The 27,285-nt window shown below is 40.2% G+C and overlaps 1 protein-coding gene across 1 annotated transcript; it reads right to left on the bottom strand.

The window, feature by feature from the left end:
* Positions 1 to 824: 824 nt before the first annotated feature.
* On the bottom strand, positions 825 to 25,824 carry LOC149298871 (lysine-specific demethylase 2A-like). Its single transcript, XM_089486882.1, has 21 exons — positions 25,789 to 25,824; positions 25,335 to 25,473; positions 25,015 to 25,093; positions 24,829 to 24,875; positions 24,543 to 24,721; positions 23,103 to 23,209; positions 22,179 to 22,272; positions 21,916 to 22,069; positions 21,080 to 21,195; positions 20,852 to 20,978; positions 19,657 to 20,135; positions 15,675 to 15,758; positions 15,236 to 15,505; positions 15,013 to 15,144; positions 14,848 to 14,928; positions 12,432 to 12,467; positions 11,328 to 11,920; positions 6,677 to 6,840; positions 2,766 to 2,924; positions 2,442 to 2,657; positions 825 to 1,006 (listed from the first exon to the last, which is right to left on the bottom strand). Exons 1-21 carry the CDS (start codon positions 25,822 to 25,824, stop codon positions 825 to 827), a joined length of 3,474 nt encoding a protein of 1,157 aa, XP_089343008.1.
* Between the last annotated feature and the right edge of the window lie 1,461 nt (positions 25,825 to 27,285).

Below are 27,285 nucleotides of genomic sequence, written 5' to 3'. Positions count from 1 at the left end.
CCCCCAGGCAAGGGGAAGAAAAACAGTCGACACACATACTTTCTGTGTGCACAACATTAGCGCATATATATATATATATATATACATATATGTATGTATATATCCACAAATGTCTTTCCCCATGTGGATGAAAAAATGCAATGAGAGCTTGCATTCTACATGGAGAGGGGTGGGCACAAAAACAACCCAAATTAAGTTAACAATCCAAAAATATAATATTAAACCTATTTATCAAGATGCCGCTTCCCTCTCCCACTTTCACACAAACACTCCCCCCCCCCCCAACAACAAACACCCACAGAAATAACTTTAACTGAGCAGTTGACCATTTTAATGCTACACAGGAACAAAAACAAGATGGAACATGGGGGTGGAGCTGTTCTCAAAATAAAATACCAATAATTATAAAAAAAAATATATATATATAAAAAAAAAAAAAATCCAATCCACACCCCAGTAACCTCTCCTTTGACCAGCTTGGAGGAGAGACTATGTTTTGCATTAAGGAGCCAAAACAAAAAGTAAGAAAATAGAACGTGTTCTTTTGCTCTGTTAGAATAGAGATCCAGTTCTAGAATTCTAGACTTTTCAGCCCTGGTAAGTGACCCCCACCACTAGGGCCGCTAGAACTGGTTAAATACCCGTTTCAGATTTAGCCCACTCCCTTTCCTCAGATCATCACTCCACCGCAGGCAGGTAAGGCTGATTATTGCTCCTTGATTATCTCTGCTGACAGAGGGAGCAGGAAGAAAGCACGCGAGAGGGAGCAGCCATTTGAGGAAGTTTCCTCACGCACTCTTCCTGCCCCATGGCTGGCCACTGTTCTAGCTGATCCTCTGTATGAGTTTGTCCTCTGACAGACAATACAAGGTGCTCACAGAAAGGTCTGAGATAAATCCCTCACATGCCCCTCGTGACACCTGTTTACAGACTCGGAGATCAATAAGAGAAAGATTGGAGGCACGTCGCAGGTAGACAAGGGACTCATCAGTCACCCCTTTGCACCCTAGGAGAGAGCACAAATTTGAATCTTTAAACTTCTTTTTTAAAATAATAATCCTTGTATTTACACAGTGACAGAATTTTAGAATATCAAACAAATTAAAGATGCAGAATAAAAAACACAAACTATAAGCACTGTACATTTGCATTATTTGCTTTTGGGAAAATGCTTCTGTCTTCTGGGATCATGGCGGGATTAGTATGATTCCAGGAGGCTGCTTGCTCTGAGGTCTGCTGGAAGCCAGCCAACTCCTGTATGCGGCCATGAAGACCGGGGGGGGGGGGGAGTGTACTTTATTGGGCATATAGAAGTGTCTGGAGGGTGGGAGCCCGGTGGGGTCATGTAACCCCAAACTACTACAGTGAGGGAAGCCAGGCACCTACAAATGCTAAAATGGTATTTTGTGTATGTGTGTCAGAATGTGATTTAAGAGAACCCTAAAACAGTGCTTTCCTATGTAGTGTCGGTGCTCAGCAGTAGCATATGTCTCCTCTTTGTTCAATAAGTTAGTAGATGATGATGCTCATGATTTTTAAAGTACCGAAAATTAAGCAAAGCCAACGTTATTTTTTCAATGACCCTAATAACACCAGCAACGCCTACTTGCAGACAGGGATCCAAAAGCAGACGCTCACTTCTCCTGCAGAAGTGATGACGTTTTTAATCAAAATTGACAGAAGGGACAAAATTAGCGATAATTGCTGCAGGTGCATTGAGAGAGAATAATTCTGTCAGCACCTGGCGTCAGGTGGTCAGTTACGACGTGCGCTAGCATTATCCAAATGCGTCTGAACCCCATCAGCTCTCAGTCTGACAGCTACAAAAAGTAAGGTGTAGCAGCAAGAATCTAAAAATAACCTTGGCCTTCATCAAATAAGCCAGTGTAACTTTTACTGGAATGTGTCACTCAACCTTTTTTTCGCACCACACATCTGTGATCAAAGAAACCAAAGGAGAGTAACGATTTAACGTGTAGAAAATATTAGACACAACAAACATCTTACCGTCTATAAGAAGGGACAGTCTACTTAGATAATACAAGACCAGTTATCAAGGAGAAGAAAAATTTGGTAAAGACAATAATAAGTGTGTATGGTTGAACTGTGTATCCAAATGTTTGTGTATGTCGTTTGATTGAAAATATTAGTTGTCTTTCCCTGACATTGTTTTGAGTTTACATCAATTCTATCTGGGGCATTTCTTCAGTGGGGATATGATGACCTTGGGGGCTATGATGGGTGTGAGGAGTTATTATAAAAGGTATATAGGACCTTACAGACTTTTTAAAGTGCGTTAATTTGCGGACAGTACATACTGGGCTGGTATTTTATTATTTCCAGGGCATGTTTATAGTACAGGTCTGGCCCTGTCTAGGATAAATATCTGCAATAAAAACAGAATTAAACTGCACAAATGTACATATTATACAAATAGTCACCTGCAAGGTGGATGTCTGTGAGGGAAGCACGGGTAGAGGAGCCCACAGCAGTCAACAGGTTAACAGACTGATCAGATATGAGAGGGCAGTAGCTGAGGTCAAGTTTAGACAGAAGGGGGCAATGACGGATGATCAACCGCAGGGTGACATCTGTGATGTCCAAACCTGAAAGGCGCAGGTCAATCAGGAGACGGAGCTTGCTGCGACAGTCATTACCTAAAGGGACAAACAGAAAGCGGACACAAGATAGTCAGAGGACGTTGCAGATGAGAAGGAATAAAAACAATTAAAACTAAGTAAACTTCTAACCTCTCAAGCAGTTACCTAGATTGTTAGAAGGTGGTATAAGTAGATCACGGATCTGGGTGTCTTTTATGCCTACTGTCCATCGTAGGTCCAGAGTGCGTAAAAGAGGACAACTCGAGCTACTAAGTGCAGAAACGGCAGACCACGAGCAACCAGCAAGAAATAAATCCTTCAGTCCTGTTAAGAAATAACAAATAACATGCATGGATAAATTGCTGAAGGAGTGAGGCATTGTATAGACACAGATAAGGCACCCAAAATGGCATACAAATGTTTCTTTTGCCTAATGTTGTTGTATACATACAACTATGAATAAGTAAAGCCATATTATTCATCACTGCATAACATAACCAGCTGTAGGTATCTGTGTATGCAACAGCAAACAAAACTAATTTCCCACCTTGGGATGAAACTATTGGCGACCCACTTGCTAGACAGGAATCGTTGCTGAGAAGCATTGCATAAAAAAGGTACACACACATCACTTTTGCTGAGCAAAACAATGCTTTTCGGACTTATATACGACACATCAATATGATGTTTATTTCAGGTACAAAGATATTATAGCAAAGCATTTCCTCATTCGGTAGTCACGGGCCTTTAAGGGTTAATCAAGCTGCCTGCGTACATTCCTTTAGCGTATCTAATTACAGGTTAGAGGGCTAGTGGTCACTCTGTATGATCCCGCCCACACTTGCCACTTTCCTAGTGTATTCGTGGGTACCATTGGTTACTTTGTGTCTTGTAATTGGTTTGTTTGCTCTTTAAGCGCCACAATTAGTTCCCCATTTTCTTTTGATTTTCTCATTAGTCCCTATTTAGAATGTTTATCTATTAACCCCTTAAGGATCTTTTTCTGACTTTTCTTTCAAAAATATTTTATGCCTCTACAAATACTAATGGAAAAACCTGCTAAATAGATTCTAATATTTGTCCTGAGTTTAGAAATACCCAATGTTTTTTTGCAAGTTATGGGGCAATAAGTACGAGTAGAGTATTGTTATTTCAAAACCATTTTCCAAACCTTGTCATCCTGCCCCTATGTCCTATTTGGGACACCTTTGAAGCAGACTTATTCAATTTACCCCATCAAACCATATATTTTTAAAAACAAGGACACCCAAGGGTATTTCAAATGCTAATAGTTTTACCCTTGCCATGCATAGCATAGGTTGTTTGGGGGCTAAAAGGCCACATTTGGAAATGTACATGTCAATGTTTCAACTTGGACTTTTTATATCTGGTCATCCTGAGTTGGTCTCCTTTAAATTAATTACTCACTAAAAATTACTTCCACAAATTTAGTTTGATGGTAGAAAGCGCATGGAAAGTGTTAAAATACCACCAACTGAAATAATATAAACAAACAGGTGCTGGTAAGCTCCGTGATAGTGTATGTAACAATTGACCGAGTGCTGCTAAAAACCAATAGACACAGACTACAATAGATCCACGCTTACATTAAAAACCGGATCCAAAGTCCCAAAATGTGCTCTTTAGTCCGAATCCCCGGATCGTAGCAGCGCTACTGGCTTTCGTTCTGAAAGCGTAGACATCTTCTTCTGGCTCCTCCCCCGCGTAATGTCAATACCCAAGTTTCAGGACGAAAGCCCGTGATAATATCCAGCGTGGATATTTTATTTATTTAAGGTATATTATCGTATAACCCCCCCAGTATTTTGCCTAACGCTGACAATATATGACCACATTAACCACCGATGGGATCTTGAAAGCAGATGCTTTCCATTTAATGTAATCATATAGGAGCTTTTGATGCTCCATAAAGTGTAAGAGTCTCTATATTTGTTCATACCGTTTCCACATTTATTGGATTATCACACTATAATATTTTACCTGTGTTTTCTTTTCTGCTGGGTTATTCGGTTCTGGAATTGACCATAACTGAAGGACTGGAATCATAACAATAAGGGAAAGCCTTCTATTTCTAATGATGTGCACTACTACCTTCCTTTTTTCTTCACCATTTGAAATACCCTAGGATGTGTAGATTTCATAATGATATAGTTTGATGGGGGTAAATTAATTTGGCCTGCTTGAAGGATGTCCCAAATAGGAAAAACTGAAAGGTGCACCTGAAATGATTTAATAAAAAATGTATTTTTTTTTTTAATTTATTTAGTTATAATATACCAGATAAATTATTTAAATTAAAATGTAGTAATTTAATTTGTGGATTAAATAAACAAACCCTTTAAAAAAATGCACAGATGGCAAAAAAGTGCTACCGTGCAAGATCACTGCAATGAATCTACCAAGAAACAGCATTGGATGCACATGACTGGATGCTGGAGATGCAGCAACGCACCTCGAGCAACGGAAGCAGTCATTGATCGCTTCTAAGGCCTTGCCAGAAGGGAAGAGCCATATTGAAGACACTACGCCTTTTAAATATGAAGGTGCCCTGCTGCTCCAGAGTGCTTACAAAGTGATAAACGATCAATATCGAGGCATTCCAGCAACACCAGCTCAGCGAGGGTTTGTTCCAAGGAATGGCAGGATATAATTTTTTCTTGTGTTGGTGGAAAGAGGGTTAGGGGCATAAAAGCGAAGAGGAAAATATATTAAAAGAAGAAATCAGATTTATGGTTGCTCCAACAAATTTTCTCTTAACCCCTTCATAGCCAAGATATGTTTCACCGGCAAATCATTTATATTTTATCAACACTAAATAATAGGAATATTATTTCCTGTGACATTTTACCTCCCAAAACAGCAGGTGAAGAAAATAGGGGCAAGAGCAACTAAGCATAGTTCTTAGCCGGGTGAGCATGTATACAGATTTTGATTGAAGGATCTGTTTGTTTGTTTTTTGTTTTTTTTTTAAGGCTCCAGTTATCCTCACTATAAAATCCAGCATTTCTAGCGAGGACTGAAGAGGCTCTGTCAAAGTCAGTGTTAATTTTTTTTCTGCATTTGTACATTAGAGACAGTTTAATGGTATGGGCTATAAAGTGGTTAAGCCTGGTCTCCCAAATGAGTGGATACTCAGAGGAACATGGCTGCAGTGGGTGACAGCGAATTCAGATTGCCGGAGATCAAAACCAGCGAGCTGTGGCTTTCTGTGTAGGCTCAAAAAGCCGATTCACTGGAGTTCTGATTACATGTGCTCGCAGCCACAACCTCTGCTAGATGTCTGGATCTCTTGCCTGGTAGGCAAAGGCTGTACTTTAGTTCTTACGGTACTTTAGTTCTGGTATCGCCTCTGGCTTGGATCAGACATGTATAGTAATAGCAGTTGACGTTTCAGCATTTAACATTTAGCATTTTAAACTAAAAATTCCCAGAAAATGCGTAGATCTAAAATGTTTGCTGTCACATCTAGGATTTACAGAGGTACATTTACATTCTCAACAAAAAGTGCAGACTTTAGTTAGCAATACAGATTGCACAATGTACATGAGCAATACTTTTCTGTACATCTACTCAGGCACTCATATAAGGCATAGACAGACATAGGAAGAAAAAGTGAGGCACTGGTGACGGAGGGTGCAGACTCAGTAAAGTTTTTTCGTTACTAGCAATCACAAGTCTCTTCAAAGCTGACACCAACTTTTTTAGACCATGACATCCTGACAGCTAGACTTGCAACCCCGAGCCCCAAAAGGTAACTGGTTCAACAACCTATGAAACTCTACAGAAAATCAGCACTAACCACTGCCATACACACCTACAATTTTTCCATTACTAGTATAGGATTACAAATACATTTTCAAAAATAGTGTCCCGTTACATTTTTTCCCCCCTTTAAACGGTGCTGGTATGAGCCATATGAAGAAATTAACGCTCAGCTATATGAACTACCACATTTCCTAATACACCATGTAAGGATATTTTAAGTCTTAAAGCTTGTGTCCTGTTTTTTTTTTATGCAATAGAAGCTTTTCTATACACATGCACACACCACATACCTGGCAGCCTGTTCACTAGCCATGTGAGCTGCTTCTTGGAAACATTTGTCCAGCTTAGGTCAAGATGAACCGGCTGTCGTTTAATGATACCACTAAGAGCCTGCGGAACCAAAGACTTGCAGCGGCTGACATCTATCCTGGCCCATAGGCGCTTATCACATCCCCTGCAAAAGACCACAAGACATTTTTTGGGGGGTGAGGAGGTTGTCAAATGCCAAGACTTACTACTCTCCTTTCCAGTACATTTGTTTATAGTGGAGCATTATCTCTGCATTGAGGATGTAAATAGGCTTGCAATATGTGAATTAACCTGAGGTCATGGATATTACAAAGTCCACCATTTTTTATTTATATAACATAACTATATATACAAAATATCACAGCTTTTTTTCGACGGTTACATGTTCACTTTGTTTTTAAAAAGAAAAAAATATGCTTGATTCCACTTTCAGACGCTCCTTGATCAAACTTTACTGCAATATATTATAATGTATAACCTACAGAGGATTACCATATAAAAATTACATGACTATGTGTAAGATTACATTAAATGAAATAATAGTGTATATATATATACACACACACACACAAATATATATACAAAGTTTTAGATACAAATATTCTAATGGGAGAAAAACGAGAGGGAGGTATCAATATACAGCAATCTTTTCACGGGGGTCCACTTTATATGACTTTACGCACGCCCTGCCGCATTGAGGAAAACGCATGCTCTCTTTTTGCTCCCGGCAAAATGCATGATAGCCGAGTGACCCCTTGACGTTAGTTTTCCCCCCTTCTTGTAAATGCACTTGACTTCGCCCCCACCCTCTGGCTCCTAGGCCTGGAGGAGTTGTGTTTGGCTACAGAGCTGGCTCAGGAAATGGCTCCAGAGGATCTATCGAGACCACCCACATCCATCCAAGCGTGGGGCGAAAATCACAACCATGGAGGGGTCTGTGCACTGTAGCTCTGGAGATGCTGCTTTTCCCGACTATAAGTCATATCTTCTACTACGGATACATAAAGTGTACTTAAGTAAAACACACCAAGTAGTACAGTAGTAAAATTAACTAAAAGAGTGCAGACCTATTTTTACTAGGGCTGCAACAACGAAGCGATAAAATCAATAATCATTATCGATTAGTTGAATCGATTTATAAAATGTTTTCTTCAGAGCAAATGCTCTGAAAACCTCCCCTCCTTCTATAATCCGACCTCAAATAGAGATCAGATTATAACACTAGAATCCAGATCCCCCGCTGCAGGAGACCTGGATTCTCCTCTCTGTCAGCCGGTGGGGGTCTGTGCAAAACGCGCAGACAGCCTCCGCTTCTCCCCAAGTCCCCTTCACTTCCGCTGGGGCTTCTATTACTGAACGCCGGCGTCACGTGACCTTCCAGTGCTCCACCATGGAAGCCCCCAACGGAAGCGGAGGGGAGACCCCTCACCGGCTGCCAGAAAGGATCCAGGTCCCCTGCAGTGTGCGATGTGCACAACCTCCGCTACTTCCCTTCACTTCCACTTCTACCTGCCCCACTAGGGGTTAATATATCAACAGAAGAAAAATGTGACAAATAAACACCATTGGGTAAGCTAAGCTTGGGGTATTATCTTTATGCTCATTTGCCCTGTGTTTCTTCTGCTGATATATTAACCCCTGGTGGGGCAGATAGAATTTTTTCGGGATCTATTAATTATGTGCATTCTTTAGTTTGTGTTTATTTTTTGATTGTTGTAATATTGGATTTATTGTTTGTATTGTCCGTATATTTATATATATATATTTATATTGTATTGTGTATTATCTATTTTTTTTTGTCTATATTTATTAAAGCATATATTTTTATACCTTAGCGATGTCAGTTTTTCTTATATCGGGGGGGCATAAGACATATCAGGGGGCACAGTGGCATAAAGGGGCTATAAGGCATATCAGGGGGCACAGTGGCATCTCAGTGGCATATAGGTCGGGAAAGCATATCGGGAGCATGGTGGCATATCAGTGGCACATCAAGAGTAAAAGGCATATAGGGGGCTATAAGGCATATCAGGGGACAGAGTGGCATATAGGAGGTATAAGGGATATAAGGGGGCACATTGGCATCTGTGGCATATAAGGGGTATAAGGCATTTCTGGGGGTGGCAAGCTGGGGGTGAGATGTGCATAACGGGGGGGCAGGTTGGCAAATAAAAGAAAATAAACACAGGCATTTTTCATTAAATATGAAAAAACAGTTTACATGAATATTTACTAGTAAAACCTTTTTTGTTTTTTGGGTTCTTGTACCTTTGAAGATATAGCTTTAATTATGTCAGTAAAATAAGAAGGCGAATAGAGAAATGCCATTGTGATAAACAGATAAAAGTGTTAATCACACATCTTAATGTAAATTATAAAGTTTTTATTTTAAACGAAAAATTTGCATATTTTTTTACCCAATTAATCTAAAAAAAAAAAAATAATCGGCCAACTAATAGATTATGAAAATAATCATTAATTGCAGACCTAAATTTTACTTAACATAAAGAAAATACGCTATAGCATACATACACAAGTTCATTTATATAAAAATGGGCAAGTTCGGTTGCAGAAAAGTTTCCCATGTTTCTGTATATTTGATAACTAATAAAAAAAACAGCAAAAAAGCAAACAAAGCAGCAAAAAAGATTCTATCAAATTAAAATAAAATGGACACGTCAGCCTTCACAAGCACTTTAATGTATATTATTGCTGTGTGGGCCCTATCACTTTTTGTGGAATCCTTCCATATACATTTGCCCATTCCCCACCACCCAGCTATAGGCCATACAAGAGACGTGTTTGCCTGGACACTTGTGCTTCGCGGCACTCGCTCTGAACACCAAGGCAGGGTATTGTCCAATTGGAGTTTTTTTTTTTTTTAATTTTTTCCACCGACGGCTGCTTTTTTTTTCCAGTACATAATAAAAAGTACACAGAGTAATCTAAACACTTTGTGACTAATGAAATACCAAGTACATCACGAAAAGATGTCCCCTATGTGACGTCACCTGTGACCAAGCAGGAAGACTATAGCAGACCTATAACTAGCACTAACGTGGCCCGTGTAGAACTTCTCCCTACTGCATCAAAACATGAAACATATTGCGCCCTTATAGCACACAAATTATTACATTAGTGCCAGACAATATCCTCTTCATTGGTCCAACAGATAAGATCCCTTAAAACCCTAAAAAGTCTGATGGAAATTTATAGAAAATCAATGCTTAAAGTAATTACTTCTCCAAAAGACCTAATTTTTGTGAAATTGAAAAATCTCTTTGCTATTGTTGGCTTTAGTATAAAAAGCAATGGGTCATGTGTAGGGCTGCAACAACTAATCGATAATGAAAATCATTGCTAACAAATTTAATTATTGGTTTGTTGAATCAATTTTATTGAACATAAGATGGTCGGATAATAACTCTAAGATCCAGATCCCCTGCAGCGCTGCAGGGGACCTGGATCCTCCTCTTTGGCAGCCGGTGGGGGTCTGTGCGATCCTCCGCTACTGCCCTCCACTTCCGCCGGGGCTTCTATGATGGAGCTCCAGCGTGACATGACTTTCCGGTGCTCCATCATAGAAGTACCAGCCAGCAGAAGCTGAGGTTGTCTGCGCGCATTGCGCAACGTTCGCCAGCTGCCACAGAGAAGCATCCCCTGCAGTGCTGCAGGAGTCCAGGATCCGCTTCCACTGGGGCTTCTATGAAGGAGCACCCACATCACATGACCTTCCGGTACTCAGTCATAGGAGCTCCAGCGAAATTGCCGGCCAGGAGTCTGGAGCATGGGGGGGGGGCGGAGTGGCATATCAGAGGGGACATCAGAGGGGTGTATGGAGCATATCTGGGGGTGGCAGAGTGGCAAGCCTGGGCTCAGATGTGCATAACTGGGGGGGGCAGGTTGGGAAATAAAAACAAGAAATGCAATTATTATTCTGCTGTTTGTTTTTAACACCCAGTTTGGTCATTAAATTATTTTAAATAAACAAAAAATGTACATTATTTTTATATCCGATTAATCGATAAAATAAATCGGTAAACTAAATCGATTATGAAAATAACCATTAGTTGCAGCCCTAGTCATGTGGCATTTATTCTATAAAGCGAGACGCATTTGCATCCAGATATCTGATCATCTACTGATTTATTTTCAGCAACATCCCCCACACAGAATACCCGGCATGCATAGATTTTTGTAATTGTAGAAAAGAACAAAGTGCTCCCTTACATACACTAGTTTTTGGTTTTTTTTGGTTCGGGTGCAGGTAAAGTTATATATATGTATTGGCATGGAAACGTACCTGCCAGTTGAACCTCCCCCCCAAAAAAAACCCATAGGATGTATTATTTCGAGGTGGCCATCTAGACCTTTTTGTACAAAATGTGCGAGGTTAAGAGTTGAAACAAAAATATCCCTCTAGAAAAGTAAAGCTACAAGCGTTACGTGAAATGTGGATGACTCCTCCAAAAAATAATCTCAAGTGTGGAAGGATGATTCCAAAGGAGAGCGGAAATTACGATACAATATACTAGCCAAGGACAATCTCTGTATTAGAATGCAGAGGAAATGCATATTTTACTATACAGTGAGAATAGGTGTACGCAAATAAAAAAAATATATCAAACTTACCATTTATACCAAGCCTTGCAGACTCTCATGCATACACACAGTTCCTTGCGTGTAAGGTACCGGAAAACAGACAGCCAGACTTCTTTCTGCATCGCCGTATGTGCCGTCTTATGTTCTGACATGGGGCCATTTTCTGTTTCTTCCTCATCATCCTCTTCCTCGTCGTCGTCTTCATCATCATCATCATCATCATCGTAATAATAATCAGGAGCTTGCGGAGATGCACAAAAAGGCTGGCGATTTGATGTAATAGCTTGCAACTTGGGTACGATAGAGGAGGAGCTCAGCTCTTTGGGGGGTCTCTGAAGAGTAACTGTGTGGTAGGAACTCCGATGCCGTAATCTGTCTCCCTCAGACTCTCGTCCGCTAGGGTGGTTTTCTTTTTCACGGGCTAGCTGGCGTCTCTTAGCTCGTTCTTCGCGGCTTGCAAATGTAATCTGCGGTGTGGCAGAAGGCGGTGTGGGAGGTCCAGAAGACGGAGAAGGAGGTAGGAGGAGAAGCGGTGGGGATGGAGGACTCTGCCCCAGGGGAGGTCGGAGAACCTTGGCTGGAAAGTGTGATTCAGTCTCATAGTTCTCTACAGCCTTACGTTTCTGTGGGGAGAAGCACGATTACTTGATATAAAAGCGAAAGTATAAAATCAATTCTTATGGTCTGCATAGGGTTTTGTTTAATGTACACATATATATCTACATCTGCCTATATGTACACATACATTTATGTGATGAAATGTGTAAAAATGAAGCCAAATTAACAATAACTTTAACACATGTTAAGACCTACTGATACAGATGGAGAGGGTCCCGCTCTTGAGAACTTACACACACAAACATGCATCTATGTATTTAGCCATTTGACCATTTCATCCTTAAAACCAACTTCCACCCTTCACTGTAGGTCCTGTTTCGATGATTACATATATAGCTAATTTACTATTCTCTTATTTTAGCTAAACTAGTTTTGTTGTGCGAACATTCTTCTAAAGTTAATGCAAACATAACAAGCAGCCCTTTATAGCAGGCTTAAGATACTACTCTTATTGCCAAGTACAAAAGAACAAGTCAATTTGTCCAGACAGGGAATAACCCCCACTTTTCAACTTACATTATGCAGTAACAGTCTGTCTTGCTCTGTTCCCACCTAAAAAGTGAAAATGTAAAATGATAAATTCCCTTAGTCACATTATAAATGTGTAAAACAATAAAACAAAAACATTTAATCATATTGCATGTATACTTTGGCATTATGTGATATTTTAGATGACTTTCACTACTCAAACACCACAGTGAGATGTGCTAAAGCAGTATATTCCTCTGCCGAGTTTCATTAGCCAGTGTCAGGCTAATGAATGAGCCACTGTATTGTTTGCCACGGGCAATAGGGTAAGAAGTAAGGATTTTTGTTTAGTAGATAACAGAACTATAAAAAGGGACCAATACAGGGCTTGACAAAAGTGAAAAACGCCAGGTCACTATGGCGACTAGAAACTACTTCCTGGCATCTAGGGTATTGCAGGGTCGCCATCATGATTCTGGCCTCCTATCCCTTCCCGCGGTGCCATGAGGCTCTCAGTAGGGTTGGTAACGCACAGCACTCACCTCACTGCGAAAGCATAGTGTGCCAGATTCATGATGGCGAAAGATAGGAAGCGACGTGGCTGATCTCAACAAGGTGAGAGGGAGAGTAGTGTATGTGTATACTATAGTGTCAGAGTCTGTGTGTATATGTATATAGTCAGTGGATGTATACGGTCATGCCAGAGTCAGTGTATATTGTAGTGTGAGTATGTCTACTGAAGTGTAGTGCCACATTCAGTGTGTGTGTGTGTGTGATTCCATAATTGTAAAGTATCATTTTATATATGTATAGTGTTTGCCAGTGTATGTATGTGTATAGAGTGTGGTGCTAGCGTGTATGGCATTAGCATGAGTGTGTATGTCAGCATATAGTGTTGTGTATATTAATGTATGGTGTCAGCGTGTGTAAACATGAGTGTAGAATGTTAGCATGTGAGTTACTTTAAGATGTTAGCGTGTGTCTGTTAGTGTATGGTGTTAATGTATGGCAAGGCTTGACAAACATCGGAAACCAGGAAAATAAAAACATGAGGGGAAAAAAAAAAAAGAAAAAAGAAAAAAAAAAGGGCTCCTAACTTTTTTGGCTAGCTCCTAGATCCAAACCAAATGTGCGGACCCCTGGACAAAACATACAGCTAGCTGAAACTATTATGCAAAAATTACTTTTGAACACTTATTTTTAATCTGATACTATTAACCCCTTCAGTCCCAGGGGTTTTTGGTACCTCAAGTCCCAAGGCAATTTTGCCATTTTTGCGGTATGTCGGTTCGGCGATTATTCTCCTTTCCCGTGAATAGTGCACCCATGTAAACTATATATCATTTTTCAAGGAGAGATAGAGCTTTCTTTTGCTACCATAGCTAGATAATTAGCTGAAAATTTAGGGATGAGAAATTTAGTAAAAAACTATCGAAAGTTAGAAAAAACCTTAATTTTTTTTTTATATATTTTCCCCTCTGAATCCTCACAAAATTAGGTAAAGTGACAGAAAATCCCCTGCAAATTTATCAATGCAGGTGTCCTGATTTCAGAAATACCTCATTTATATAGAATACGATGGGATTGCAACTCTATATACTCTGTATATATTTCTGTAAAGCAGACAAGCCAGACTGTCGTATCAGGGGTATTCGGGCACTCTTCATGCAGCTATTTGGCCACCAATCACTGTCAAAGGCGGCATTCCTGATTACGGAGATACAAAACATCCTTGTTTTTTTTCCCTTTCTTTCTAGAGGGCCATATCCATCCCTTACATATAGTACCCTATAGGGTAGTATTTTTAGACTTATAGGGTTTGTGGACGGGGCAGGGGGTTATACCTTTTAGATGTAGTGTTAGGGCAATGGGATGTAAGGTTTTTTTTAATCATTATTATCTTTTTTATAATTTTTGTTGTTATCAGTACAACATGGTTAGAGGTCCTCTTAGGGACCTCTTGAACATGTTATTAATGCCGCTGCAAGGAGGTCAGGATGTACCGGTACGTCCATAAGGGTTTCTTGGGATGCGTTTTATGGACGTCCATGGGGGACTGAAGGGGTTAATAAAAATAGTGAGAGCTCCCCATTAACAATAGTTTTTTTTCTCCTGGATGTCCATCCTCAGTTGGCACTGTGAATTTATCGGAATCATAAAGTAATTCCATGAGCAACCCTCACCATTACACTTAATGTTCGTGTTAGCAAAGAAGCATATCAAGATCACTCCTGTGTGAAGTAAGCAAGGATATTGCTCATTACATATATAACGCTCATTAAGGTAAAAGTTTACAGCAGAATTGTGTTCGGCGCTTGCCGATACACAGTACCTTGTAAAAGGGAATGGAAATGCCAGGAGCTTAACATTTGACACTGACATGGTAACACTTCCTAACCCTAGGCGGGGGAAAAAATGTTTTCAATGGTAAATGAGCCAAGACACTAGTTTGATCTTTTTTTACCATGTATTTCTGTTCCTCGTAACATTTAGGACATTCCCAGTAGTTGGGGAGCTCATCACTCAGCAGGCCTTCGCCATCCATCTAACAGACAAACAGACAAGAGTATTATGGGGTGTACAGGTAGAACAGTGGATAAATCCCCTACGCTTTTTAAACATCGCTTACGTTTAGGCATCCTGGGTGCACAATTTCATTGCACGTTGAACATTCCATGAGCTTTTTCTCAAAGTCTTGGGACTCATTTGTCTGATCCACTTCCCCACACAGGGCACAGGTCACAGAGTGTGGCAGCCTGGGCTGGAGAAGAAAGAAGACTATGAGAGTCTGACCTAGCAGAAGAGTATACAATGTCAGCAGAAAAAAAAAACCCAAAGGTTCTGAAACTCACTGCTAGGCACTGCCTTAACATGCAGGACTGCTTCATTCGGCCTGGACCCCCAAATTTCTTCATGTCCTTGCAGTAGTGGCAGGTGCCACACTCTCTCTGGAGACATGCTTGGCACTTTCTACATCTAACCCTTCGCCTACGCGCCCCAGAGGAGGCAGCAGTAGCAGGTGGATTGCTCGAAGGTCGTGGAGGAGCAGGGATATGGCGTGAAGCTGGCCGCATCGTGTGAGGTTTGGTAAACTGGATCTTAGGTTGAAGATGTACCTTGTACTGACAGAAATTAAACATGAATGTTGCAGCTACCATGACAAGCCAAAACAAGAAAAGCAATTTCGGAAAATAACACAAAAAGCCTCATACCAAACTCAATTACCAGCACATTGAAATATCACAGATTCAAGTAATATCAGTTATACAAGGAATAGTCTTGCAGGCTCACCTGATTTCTCTTGGGCCACTGAACAATCGGTACTCCGGTCAGTGCAAGCTCAGGTGGATCTTGTGCGTGTTCTTCTAAGAGTTTCTGTTACCCATAGGAGGTGGAGAGGGAATATTTAGGGAAAGGTTAGAGAAGGTGCAAATACACACTAATGGCATTAAAAAAAAAAAATCTGCAAGACAGCAATTGAATAGATGCCCCGTCAAGCTAGAAACTACAGCCTTCAGGCTTGGGAAAAATGTTCCCTGCACAAAACCGGAAATGGAACTAGCAGCAATCCACTCTCAGGTGCCTACCCAGGGGAAACAGCAACAGAGTAAAACGAGAGACAGAGGGAGGGTAGATCTTTTAAGACACCAAATCAATGAAGTACAAAAACATAAAAAGCAAATATTTAATTATTACGGAGAAGCCATATAACAGACCAGCAAAAGGCTAGAACTCCTAATAAACCATAAAGAAAATCTAGAGATGTAATCAGACAAGAGGCATGGCTAGTGGGTAAGCTTAGGCAAGACTTTCAGTGATCAAGAAAATGTAGCCAAGGAGAAATAACAAGCAACCAAGAAGTTACATATACAGGAAACTGCTAACATAGGCACAGGAAGACAACCAAAGCTGTCAAGGCAAAAAAAAAAAACACAAACAGAAAAAAAATGCACGGAGGCAAAGATGAAGTGACATGCACAAACCGCTCCCATCTCACCTCACTTGATTCTTGTCGCAGTCCTGGCTGAATCTAATATAAATAAAGGAGTCTCCACCAGACTAACACATCTCCTAACGGTCTCGTGCGCTCTGCCAGCTCACTCTGTGGGAGGGACTGGGTGAGTGTGGGAGCTCTGCAGTCTTTATGCGCCTCTTCTGCACAAAAACACTGCTGTGTGTGAGTTTAACTCGCTGCCGCTTCGCATGGCTTCTTTACTTCCTGTCTGTAGGTGTCAGCCGGACATGTAGCATTGCCCCCTTTGGAAAAATTCTTTCCGTCTTAAACATATTGTCTAATTCTCTTGTATTTTTTTTTCTTTGCCCGCATTTCCTACTGGTTAAGGCAGATGCAACATTACCCTCTCGCCTGCAACTCCCTCTTGGCTGTCTGTAGTTGCTTACACACTCTTCCCAGCAGTGCTTTGCAGCAGGCGGGGAGGAGAAGTCACACACAAAGAAGAGGGGGGAAGGGGGAAAACCCTTGCAGAGAGGGAAAAAGGAAGGAAGGAGGAGGAGGGGGAATGGGTGGGGTAGACACAAGGGATGTTGCCATTGGCTAAAATATGACACTCCTCCCTCTGCACAACTGCTCTCTTCCTGACTCTCTCCCTATGGGAGTCCACGTCAGGACAGAGGTGGGAGGACATGTCAAGCTCTGCTGCCTGCAGTACTGGCAGGCACTGCTCCACAGACATGGGCTGCTGGGGGTTCTCTCTCCTGCACAACCGCCGACATTAAAAGCTGGCCACTGCTAATCTAACCAGCGGAACAAAGATGGATTCGCTGATATCTCTACATGCAGTACTAGGAACCACAAAAACAAATAAGGCTAATTTTCTTTGCTTTGCAAAAAAACAAACAAAAAAAAAAACAAACCAGCAAGCGTGCAAGAAAATATTTTTGCTGTGGATCAGAAACACAAACAGAATGGTCCGGTAACTTGGAATATATATCACTGTTTGATGATATAGTGACCACTTTTAAAAACGGCACCAGAATAACTTTGTAAAATGTATGCGGCCCATCCAGTGGCCGTATTTGTAGTGTTTATCCCAATGCCAGCTTAGTGCGAGAATAGAGGTAATAGGGTAAATTTTTTAATTATTATTTTTGTCTATACAATTTCCTGGCGTATCGGCTAGCAAGATGTATAGGTGAAATGTTACCCACTAAAATGGGACACCTTATCATAAAATTGTACCCAGGATTGAAAAATGACCTAACTGTATCAATGCACCTACATTCTGCTTTTAACGGGAAGGATAATCAGTACAGGTTACCAAATACATCTGCCAGCATGTTCACTTTGCCTGTAAGTGTTGAAATTATTTTACGTGGCGATCATTATGATTTCTAGTAATAAAAAAAATCCTACAGGAGTAAGGGGTTGAGTCCTGTGGATCAATATTAAAAGGTTGCCAGCTAGCACCATGCCCCCTGCCTGACAAACATTTACATACAAAAAAGGTATGTAAAGTGATAAGCAGAAGTAAATGCATGTGCTCACCGCAGGAACCGGACACCTATATGGTAAACTAAACCACTCTGCATCTGACTACACTATATGGCCAAAAGTATGTAGACACTTGATTGTGACCCCTATAGGAGCTTGTTGGACATCCCATTGCTAAACCATGGGCTTTATTATGGAGCTGCAACCCGTCCTTCCAGCATTAATAATACCTTCGACCAGTGACAGCCCCAGACCATTAGCCCTCCTCCACCAAACCTTACAGCAGGCACTATGCATTTCAGTAGGTAGAGGACAGGTGACTTTTTAAATTAATGTTTGTTTGTTTTTTGTTTTGTTTTTACACACTTCAGTGGCCTCGCTCTTTTAGTATGCATGGGCTCCTGCTTTATGGCTGAGCTCTTTGATGCTTCCACTTCAAACTAACGGCACTTACAAGTCAGAAATTTTGGAAAACTGTGTACGGCGGGGGGGGGGGGATCTATCACCGTTCCATGTTTAAAGTCCCTGAGCTCTTCAGTATAAACCATTCTACTGCCAACGTTCATCTGTGAGCCTGGCATGCCTCTGTGCTTTTTTATATACCCGTTAGCAATGTGGCTGAAAGATCTAAACTCAATAATTGGGCTGGTTGTCCACATACGTTTGGTCATATAACTTGTCAGCAGTGCACAGCAATCCGTATTTTGGCAACCTTATAAAAACAACTCAAAAAGATGAAGTAGGGCCAAATACTAGTGGTACATATTTGGGGGTTTTTTTGGAACTCGGTCACCTGTATAGTAGGCTTAATATTGGGTCACACCATTCTCTTCAATTGTCTAAAACTGCATTCAATTTTTTATAGCTATGATATATAGTTAATTATTGGTATTATTGGACACTCCGGCCATCATATGCGCTTTCTCGCATACGGCAGTTGTGTCGTTCTTATAAATTGTGTCCCCGTTCCATGGGGAATTTCTGCAGAATCCCCATACGATTCTAGTGTTCTTTCATTGGAAAGCACTGTATCATAAAGCATTGCCATCTCCTTAGTGGCCGGGTCCTGCCTGTTAGACAAGTTAAGGTACCAGCTTCAGGACAGACATTGTAAGCAGAGGCACAGAAAGCAGCAGGGAACAAACAGCTAGAATTATATATGTACACATGTACACACACACACACACACACACGGGGGGGGGCACTAAATCTTAAGAGAAATACTAACCAATCACAACTGAATTATTGCCAAAGGAATGCAAAGTTTTTTCTATGTTTTCCATAGAAGACTGAAAATCAGGAACTAAGAACAGCAATATAGTCGCCGTCATGTCCAAATTAGAAAGATATTTATGCTCTCTCGCATTTACAAAGTCACATTATGGGGTAATGTACATTTTTTTTTAAATGTTATCATGTGGCCCGCATCCAAGAAAAACCATTACCGTAGATTTAACATCACATTCCTCCCAAGCCATTCACTAAAATGTTATCTGGCCCTCCTCACAAAAGGCGCCCACTGAGGGCAAACAACAAACATGCAAAACATATGGAACTGCTGAACCACAAATCATATATTTCTACCAGCCCAACTTTTACCCAACATGATTGTATACATAAGTATATTTCAAGAACCAACTGATTTTTTGTTTTTAGGAAAGTGGCTAGATATAAAATCAGTTGATCACGGTAGATCACACACACAAAAAAATAGAAAAAGCAACTTGTATGCTACATTTTCATTGTTAGTTAGAAGCCAGAGCACATCCCACCCCTCTATACAAACACACACTAATACACATTTTTGAAACAAACACTCACTTTGATGTCGGAGATGAGTGCATCTGGGTCATGTATCCCATATGGCAGGCACTTTTTCTGTGGTGGCAGAGATTCAAGCTTTTTCACCAGGCATCGCAAGCCTTCCATCTCAAACCATGTCAGGTAGATAGGGTTGTTGAGTGATGGCTGAGGTGTAGACAGTGGAAGGAAGGGTGGTGGTGTAAGAGGTCGAAGCGAGGCAGGGAGAGGGGGGATGATTATCCCCTCGGTGTGATGTTGGTGCTCTCTTTCTCGCTCTCTGTGTCGCCTCTCCTTTTCCCTCCTCCTCTGCAGTTCTCGCTCCACTCTCCGACGGTCTCTTTCCCTTTTCCTTAATCCCTCTTCTTCCTCCCAGTCTTGATCCGAGGAGTCATCATAATCAGTGGAGGAAGAGGATGATGATGATGATGATGAAGAGGACAAAGAACATGAGGAAGAAGAGGGTGTCTCTAGCCTCCTGCGATCATTCAATTCCAAATCTAGAAGTAGAAAAGAGAAAAAGTTAAAAAGTCAGTGAATTTTTGAAATACACATATATACATCTTGCATGTACTTTATAGACAAAATGCCCCACTGGATGCCCCATTGGTTTCTTGGAAAAATGACGGCCTCTTTAACAGCTTGTATTCTGAACGTCTTCTTCTAATACAGGCAATGTGAAAAGCTGACAAACTTTTTGGTTAAAGCTAGCAATCACTGCAGTGCTTTGTGTATAAAGACACCATAGCACGAGCCAACAGCTGAAGCTATATCACTAGTGTGGGCTACGCGATTACTTAATGGATGATTTTAGCTGAGATGAAAAGAGAAAGTTTTTTTTATTACTGGTCTAACAGTTTTCAGTGTGAACCTGATTTTGACTTCTTGCGGCATAGAAGATAACCACCTAATGCAAAATGGACTGTGTGCACCTTAGACCCATAAATGCGTTTTACTGACTAGTTAACATGGGCTTCACTAATTTTATCATTCAACTAATCTTTCACGTGGAACTGGGGGCTTACACCTTAAAAAAAATATATTTTAATGCAATGTGGCAGGTCAAATTTAAATGTAGTTAGAAGCGTTGCTTTTTTTGCCCATTTTCAGAAGACTACAACATTAGGAGGCATCCTGGGTACACTTTACCAATCATGCTTACAGTGAAAGGGTGTAACCGTGTTCACATAAAGTAGACAACAGACAGGAAACTCACCAATGCTCAAAGACTCGCGCTGGAACTCCTTTGTGAGATGAGAACGCTTGGTGATACAGTACACATATCGCTCAAGCACATACCAGCACATTTCATAATAAAATGGGTAGCGAAACTTTGTGGGCACCTACAAGGTTAATAAAAACAAACAAAAAAAACCCACAACATTAGAATGTAGACATCATTGATTTCAATATTTAAGGTGCTTTGAATATCCTTTAGACTCACCCTTGTCCTATCTTCAATGCTGTATATACGCAATTGCATTGGGATGTTAAAACTGTGCAGGAAATTTCCCCCAAAAACCAAGGTATCCTGTGGCGTATACACAGCATGAATCCATCCTAGAACACAGAGTTAAAATATAATCAATGCACCATCATAAATCCCAATCTGTTGCTCTCAGAGCGCACTAAAAATGCTCCTTTCATGACACAGTCTTAATTCTTACAAATGAAATGTACCGTATTGTCCTGAATATAGGCCACACTCCTAAAGTTTGATATTAATTCATTTAAAAAAAATACAAGAAAGCTTACTCATGTTCTCTATTGCAGACAAATTTGCAGAGAAACAGGGGTGCAGAAACTAGTCTCTCTCTGCGAATCTGTTTGCAATATTCAGGTTTCTTAGGGCATTTCTGCAAAAGAGCGGAGTCACAGTGGCAGCCTGTCCCCCTTTCCTCCCGTTGTGTGCCCGGAAGCTCCGCCCTTTTGCTGAGCATGTTGGCAGTGAAGACCGAACACACAGGGACAGGTGGACAACAGAAGAAAGGAGACAGAACAAGATAAGAAGAGAAGTAGTCAAGTCAGGTGAAAGGAGACAGGGTGACAAGAAAAAGCGGTATGTGAGACACTGAAAATATCTAAACCCCGAGACAATACGGTATTAAATGTTTTCTAATATTTGATGGATGTATTTTAATAGTAAAGATCCACCAAGTCAACAGACCCATGGTTACAGGCAAGACCAAAGTACCAAAGAAGGTTAGATGCTTTTACAGCAGGAACAAATGGATAGACCACATTGGTTGTCAAATATGAATGTATTGAAATGCTGAATACCTGAGGGGATGACAAAGGTATAACCCTGCTTTAGCTCAACACGCTGACATTCTGCCACTCTGTCGCCCAGGAAAATGTCACCCTGCTTTCCTGACAGGAGCCAGTTCTCATACATTTCTAGGTTCTGATCTGTAGGGGGTATCAGCCAAAACACCTGTGAAGTGCAAAGAAAACATAATGGGGTAAGAAAGAAAGAAAACTCACAACAAATCCGCAAAGCAATAGGAGTCTAGGATTGTTTCTCTAATGTTAAAAGGGAATACCTTGCCTCCTCTCAGAATATGGTACCACACAGACGTACCACCAAAATCTACATGGAAATCAGTGTAACACCCTCGTACACTCATGAGGCAGTACCTATGGACAAAAGAAATTCAAGCACAATATTTTTGTTAGTGTCAGACACACTGAACTCCAAAATATACAGAAAACTATACGCATACAGTTACTTTAGAACAATATTTATTCTTGCTAAATTTGGGGAAAGCATGCTGTATTCTAAAAAATGGACATCTTTTGAATTGTATGTGTAATATATTATATATATATATAATTTGTTGTGTAATATTTATATATATTATATACACACACTGTAAATGTACAATGCATGTATAATTGTTATAGTTATCTCTGATGTGCAGTTTTCACTCCCAGGCCCATTATTTATTACACGCCACTCACTCTCCACTTCTCTAAACATCACTTTTTCAAGTAGGAACCTCTGTCACGTTGATTTGTATTGCTTCATACCTGAAGAGAGTAAAACTCTCAAAAGCTTGTCGTAAATAGCAATAAAAATATAACAGATCAATGCATACTGCTTTTTTGAAATTGTATTCTATTTGTATAATATATATATATATATATATATATATAAATATATATATACACACACACACACACACACACACACAAATATATATACATACATACATACATACATAAATATATACACACACAAGCAATGCGTGTGACAAGAAAGTTACATTTTACAGTACACTTATTGGTTCTACTGCAGTATATCAGGGGTTCACACCTTCTCTCTGAATTCATATATACAACACCTTTTATGCCAGCATAACAGAATATCTGATGTTTAGGTTTAGTTACTGTAGGTGTGGTGTAAGTATCAGTAATAAAACATAGTGCTCTGCAACATCATAGGACTATATTCAGTAATCACTCACTTCTGAACCTTGGGGTACTGCATCTCTTGAATGACATTGGTAGACTCGGTCTGTCTCTCTTTAAGGTGCCTTGGCCAAATATTGTCAACCCAATCTATCTGATCCACCTGCGACAAGAATAACAACAAAAGAAAAGCAAAGGCAGGATACGATAAGCTACCAGGTGATATACATGCCAAATATTTATATGCAAGAGATCCATAATAAGAGGATGAGTACATGGCCAACTATTATTGCATGACCGATATTACAGATGCAATTATTGATTTCCTACTACACCTTTTTGTTGCTATTTCAGACATTCTAACAAAAAGGAGAAAATTGAAAATTTTGCAGTGTGTGCATGTAATATGCGGGTAGTATAGTATTTTACGCACCCTCCAGATTAGGTGAATGGCTGATTATCGATCAACTGATCAAGGTCCATGGGTCATTAACCCCTTCAGTCCCCTATGGACATTTAAAATTAGGGTTGCATTCTCAACATACCTAATGTAAAAATTATACGGCTTTGTAAAAAATAATGTACACCTATTCCCTATAAATTACAGGAAAGTATGGAAATTCTATATAACTGAGTTATTTCTGAAATCAGGACACAGTTTTGTGAGCATTCAGATGGGAAAATATAGTTAAAAAATTAGGTTGTTTGTTTTCTAATTTTCGCTAGTTTTTACTAAATTTCTCATCCTAAATTTTCAGCTAATTATCTAACTATGGTATCAAAAGAAAGCTCTATTTGAAAAAACAATATATTGTTTACATGGGTACACTATTTACAGCAAAGGGGAATAATTGCTGAAATGACATGCGGCAAAAATGCTCCTAAACTTGAGGTACCAAAACCCCCTGGGACTGAAGTCGTTAATCAGATAGCTTTGTTAGGTAAAAAAATAAACTGTAAAATAAAAATATGTAGCCATTATCAGATAACTTGACAAGTTATCAGATGCTACTCAGTTATGCAATAAAAATACTTAGTGTGTGTGTTTCTATCACCATATGACCCCCTCCCTATCCCACTCACAGGTGTCACTGATGGGGGGGGAGGGGTCATCTACAGGCTGCTATAATAATCAGATCACTCCTGGTCAATAGGAGTGATTTGATTATCAGCAGTTAAACCCCTTGAATGCCACAATCGCATAGACTTGATCATGGGATTTAACAAGGGGGCTACAGAAGAGACAAAAAAGCTAGTAATAAAAGGTGAAGACAAGGGGACATAATTTATAAAGCAAGAGACGGGTAGGGTGGTACATCTCTAAATTATAGGGCATGGGGTACTATCCAGCTCTCAACAAGAATGGAATGTTAATCTACTAGTACAAATAAGATAATAAATAATGCTAGAACAGGACAGTTGAGGCACCAAGGAAAAATAAAACAATACAATGGGAAAAGAGGTAGAGTTGAACAGAGCAAGCTGTGGATACTGACCGTAGCTGGTCTCTGCACTAGGCTTTCAAGCTTTGTGTGGCTGAACTCCAGGCTGATAACGTTATACAATTTTTCTCGCTCATTCTCAGGAGTTTCATAATATTTTGCCCATTGTGCCATTGTCATTTCGATGCCCCTCTGAGTACCGACATCCATAACATCGACGATGCGCCGGCTCCCTGAAAGACAGAACCATTGCTATGTACTAACCTTGAACTACCGAATCAAAGGATTGCTTACCATACGGTAAAAAACAAAATAGTACAAAACATGATAGAATACTTACCTACAAACATCTTCACATCATTCACACTAAAGTTGGGGTCTGGCATTCTGTTAAAGGGAAAATATACATGCATGTTAAAATTATCGACAAAAGCAAATATAGGGGATTAGTGTGTGTGTGTATATATATATATATAAAAAAATACACACACACATACACACGACATGCATCTCGGTAAAAACTTACTTGATGCCCAGACCATCAGAACTAGTGAAAATGACTGGGTCCCTGAGTCCTCCCTCCTGAACGTATTGCATGTTAAAGTCTAGAAGAAAAAGAAAAAGAAAAAGAAAAAAGAGAAGGTTGCATACCTCATACAGCACAATCTGTGTAACAAACGCAGGGAGAAATCTACTCAGTTCCCAAATAAGAAGCTCATTGAATAAATCCAACAGGAATACTTTTTTTTTTTTTAAATTCCTAACATCAAACAGAGATTTGATGCTTTAACGCCTAGACGCTCTATTCAGGACAATAAATTCCAAAGGGACAAATGTAGGTCTAACCTTTCCCATCCATGTACATGATAAAGTTGGAGTTATACTTGGGGCTTTGCAATTTCTCCTCCAAGTCGAAGGTTCTCTTGCCCTCAATCTCATCATCGGAAATGCCGTCATCTTCGTAACGCCGACGGAGTGTGCGTCTCTGACAAAGAACAAAGACCGCAAAAGGCCATGTGTAGTCAAATATTTCTATAAATTATACCCCTCATAATTTGAAAATTGAATATTTAACACACAATAAACTGAGAGCAACACTAGGAATTAAACACAATTGTAACCCTGAAGGTAAGACCTCTAGTGTAAAAATCTACAAATACATTTTTTAAACCTTACAAACAGGAAACACCACTATAAGATTATAGTCTGCAAAGCCTCAATGCGCATCTATTTTATTTTATTTTCTTTTTAAAGACACAACACTCAAGGTGCAGTCTGTAAGAGAACGCCATCAACTCACCAGTCTACGGCTGGAACGCACTCGCTCTTCTTCCATGTCTCAAAGAACTTCCCTCCACCAAGAGGACGAGTCAGTAGATGGTGATCTGAATATTTAGCTTACTGCCAAGAGAAAGCAAACAAGGGAAGCTCAACACACAATTTTGACAATTACAGGCACAAAGGTTTATCAACTACGAACAATACCACAGATTATAGTACAGAAAATGGCAGCCAAGCGTGAATTACGTCACATACACCATACCTACGCAGCTATTCAATTTCTACCGCTACAATAATGAGAACACTTCCACTACCGCATACTGTTTAACAAAATGTCCAAAAAAGGCATTTTATTGAGTTTCAAAAGGTCTACCCATCTAGACCAAGAGAGTGTAGTAAATAAACCTGCATATGTCTACAGGTACTAGATTAGTAAAGCAACACATTCAGATTCATAGGTTAGTACAATAAAACAGTATACAAATCTTCAATGCACTGGACCATCTCCTGGACCACAACTATGACACTACCCGTATATCGCCACACAAATGTGAATATCAAGGCAAAGCCTAAATGGTTGTGAAAGTGTCAAGAAAAAGGAATATTTGTATTTTCTCTGTGTAGACACGGTACAATGTTGCATAACGAAAATAAAATAAAAACAGTTGACTTCATATAAATTGATATGGCATTTCTTTACACCCCCCCCCCCCATACTCTGTAATTACGGCAGAGCTAATGAGATCCAAACCATACACTGTATGATACGGACCTATTGTATCTGCCTTGTAGAGTTATGAATATTGGTTAAAGCCGTATTAGTTTTTAAGGGATAGGCAAGCCTCAAAAAAAAACTCTGCTGCAGAGATACCTATTGCAAAAATTAAAATAATAATAATAATAATAATGTTAAAAATGTAGTAATTCAAAGCCATATCCATCAATAATCTAAAAAAAAAGGATGCTGGTCGAGTGGAGGAATTAAAAGGTAACAGAATGCCAGTAAGTGTCATTATTACACGCTGTCATTAACATCTGCACGGATATTCTGTGTTCTCATGCAAATAAGCACCTTAAAAAGTAAACAGCCGTTTCCCATGCGAATACCTCGCTCTTCAGTACAGTTTTGCTATTAAGAATAATTCCTTAGTTACATTCACGCTATTCTTGGAACGCGGTGTTAACTGGACAGCATCTACGATCCACGGCAACTCCGTAGTGCTAACGTATGGCATTTACAGACACAGCTCCGCTGTCACCCGGCGTACACATGTGTTCTACTGCGTGTAACAAAACACGGCCGGTAACCAACAGCAGCCCGAATCCGCTACCCGCTTACAATAACAACGGAGCGCATCCCGACAGGGGCCGGCAAACAGAGGAACGCTCCGGACTCGCTCTGAAAGCCATGCACCGCTGCTCACTCCGAACACGATACTTATATACCGGCACTCCAAAACAATCCCCAATAATTCCGCCTCAAAAGCGCTGTCACATCACATTCCCTCATCCCACT

This window comes from Sceloporus occidentalis, unplaced genomic scaffold, assembly GCF_023333645.1.
Source record: "Sceloporus occidentalis isolate IW3139 unplaced genomic scaffold, rSceOcc1.0.p SCAF_30, whole genome shotgun sequence".
Classification (NCBI taxonomy): domain Eukaryota; kingdom Metazoa; phylum Chordata; class Lepidosauria; order Squamata; family Phrynosomatidae; genus Sceloporus; species Sceloporus occidentalis.
Note: the sequence above shows the minus strand (reverse complement) of the source record. Positions and strands in the feature narration are given on the sequence as shown.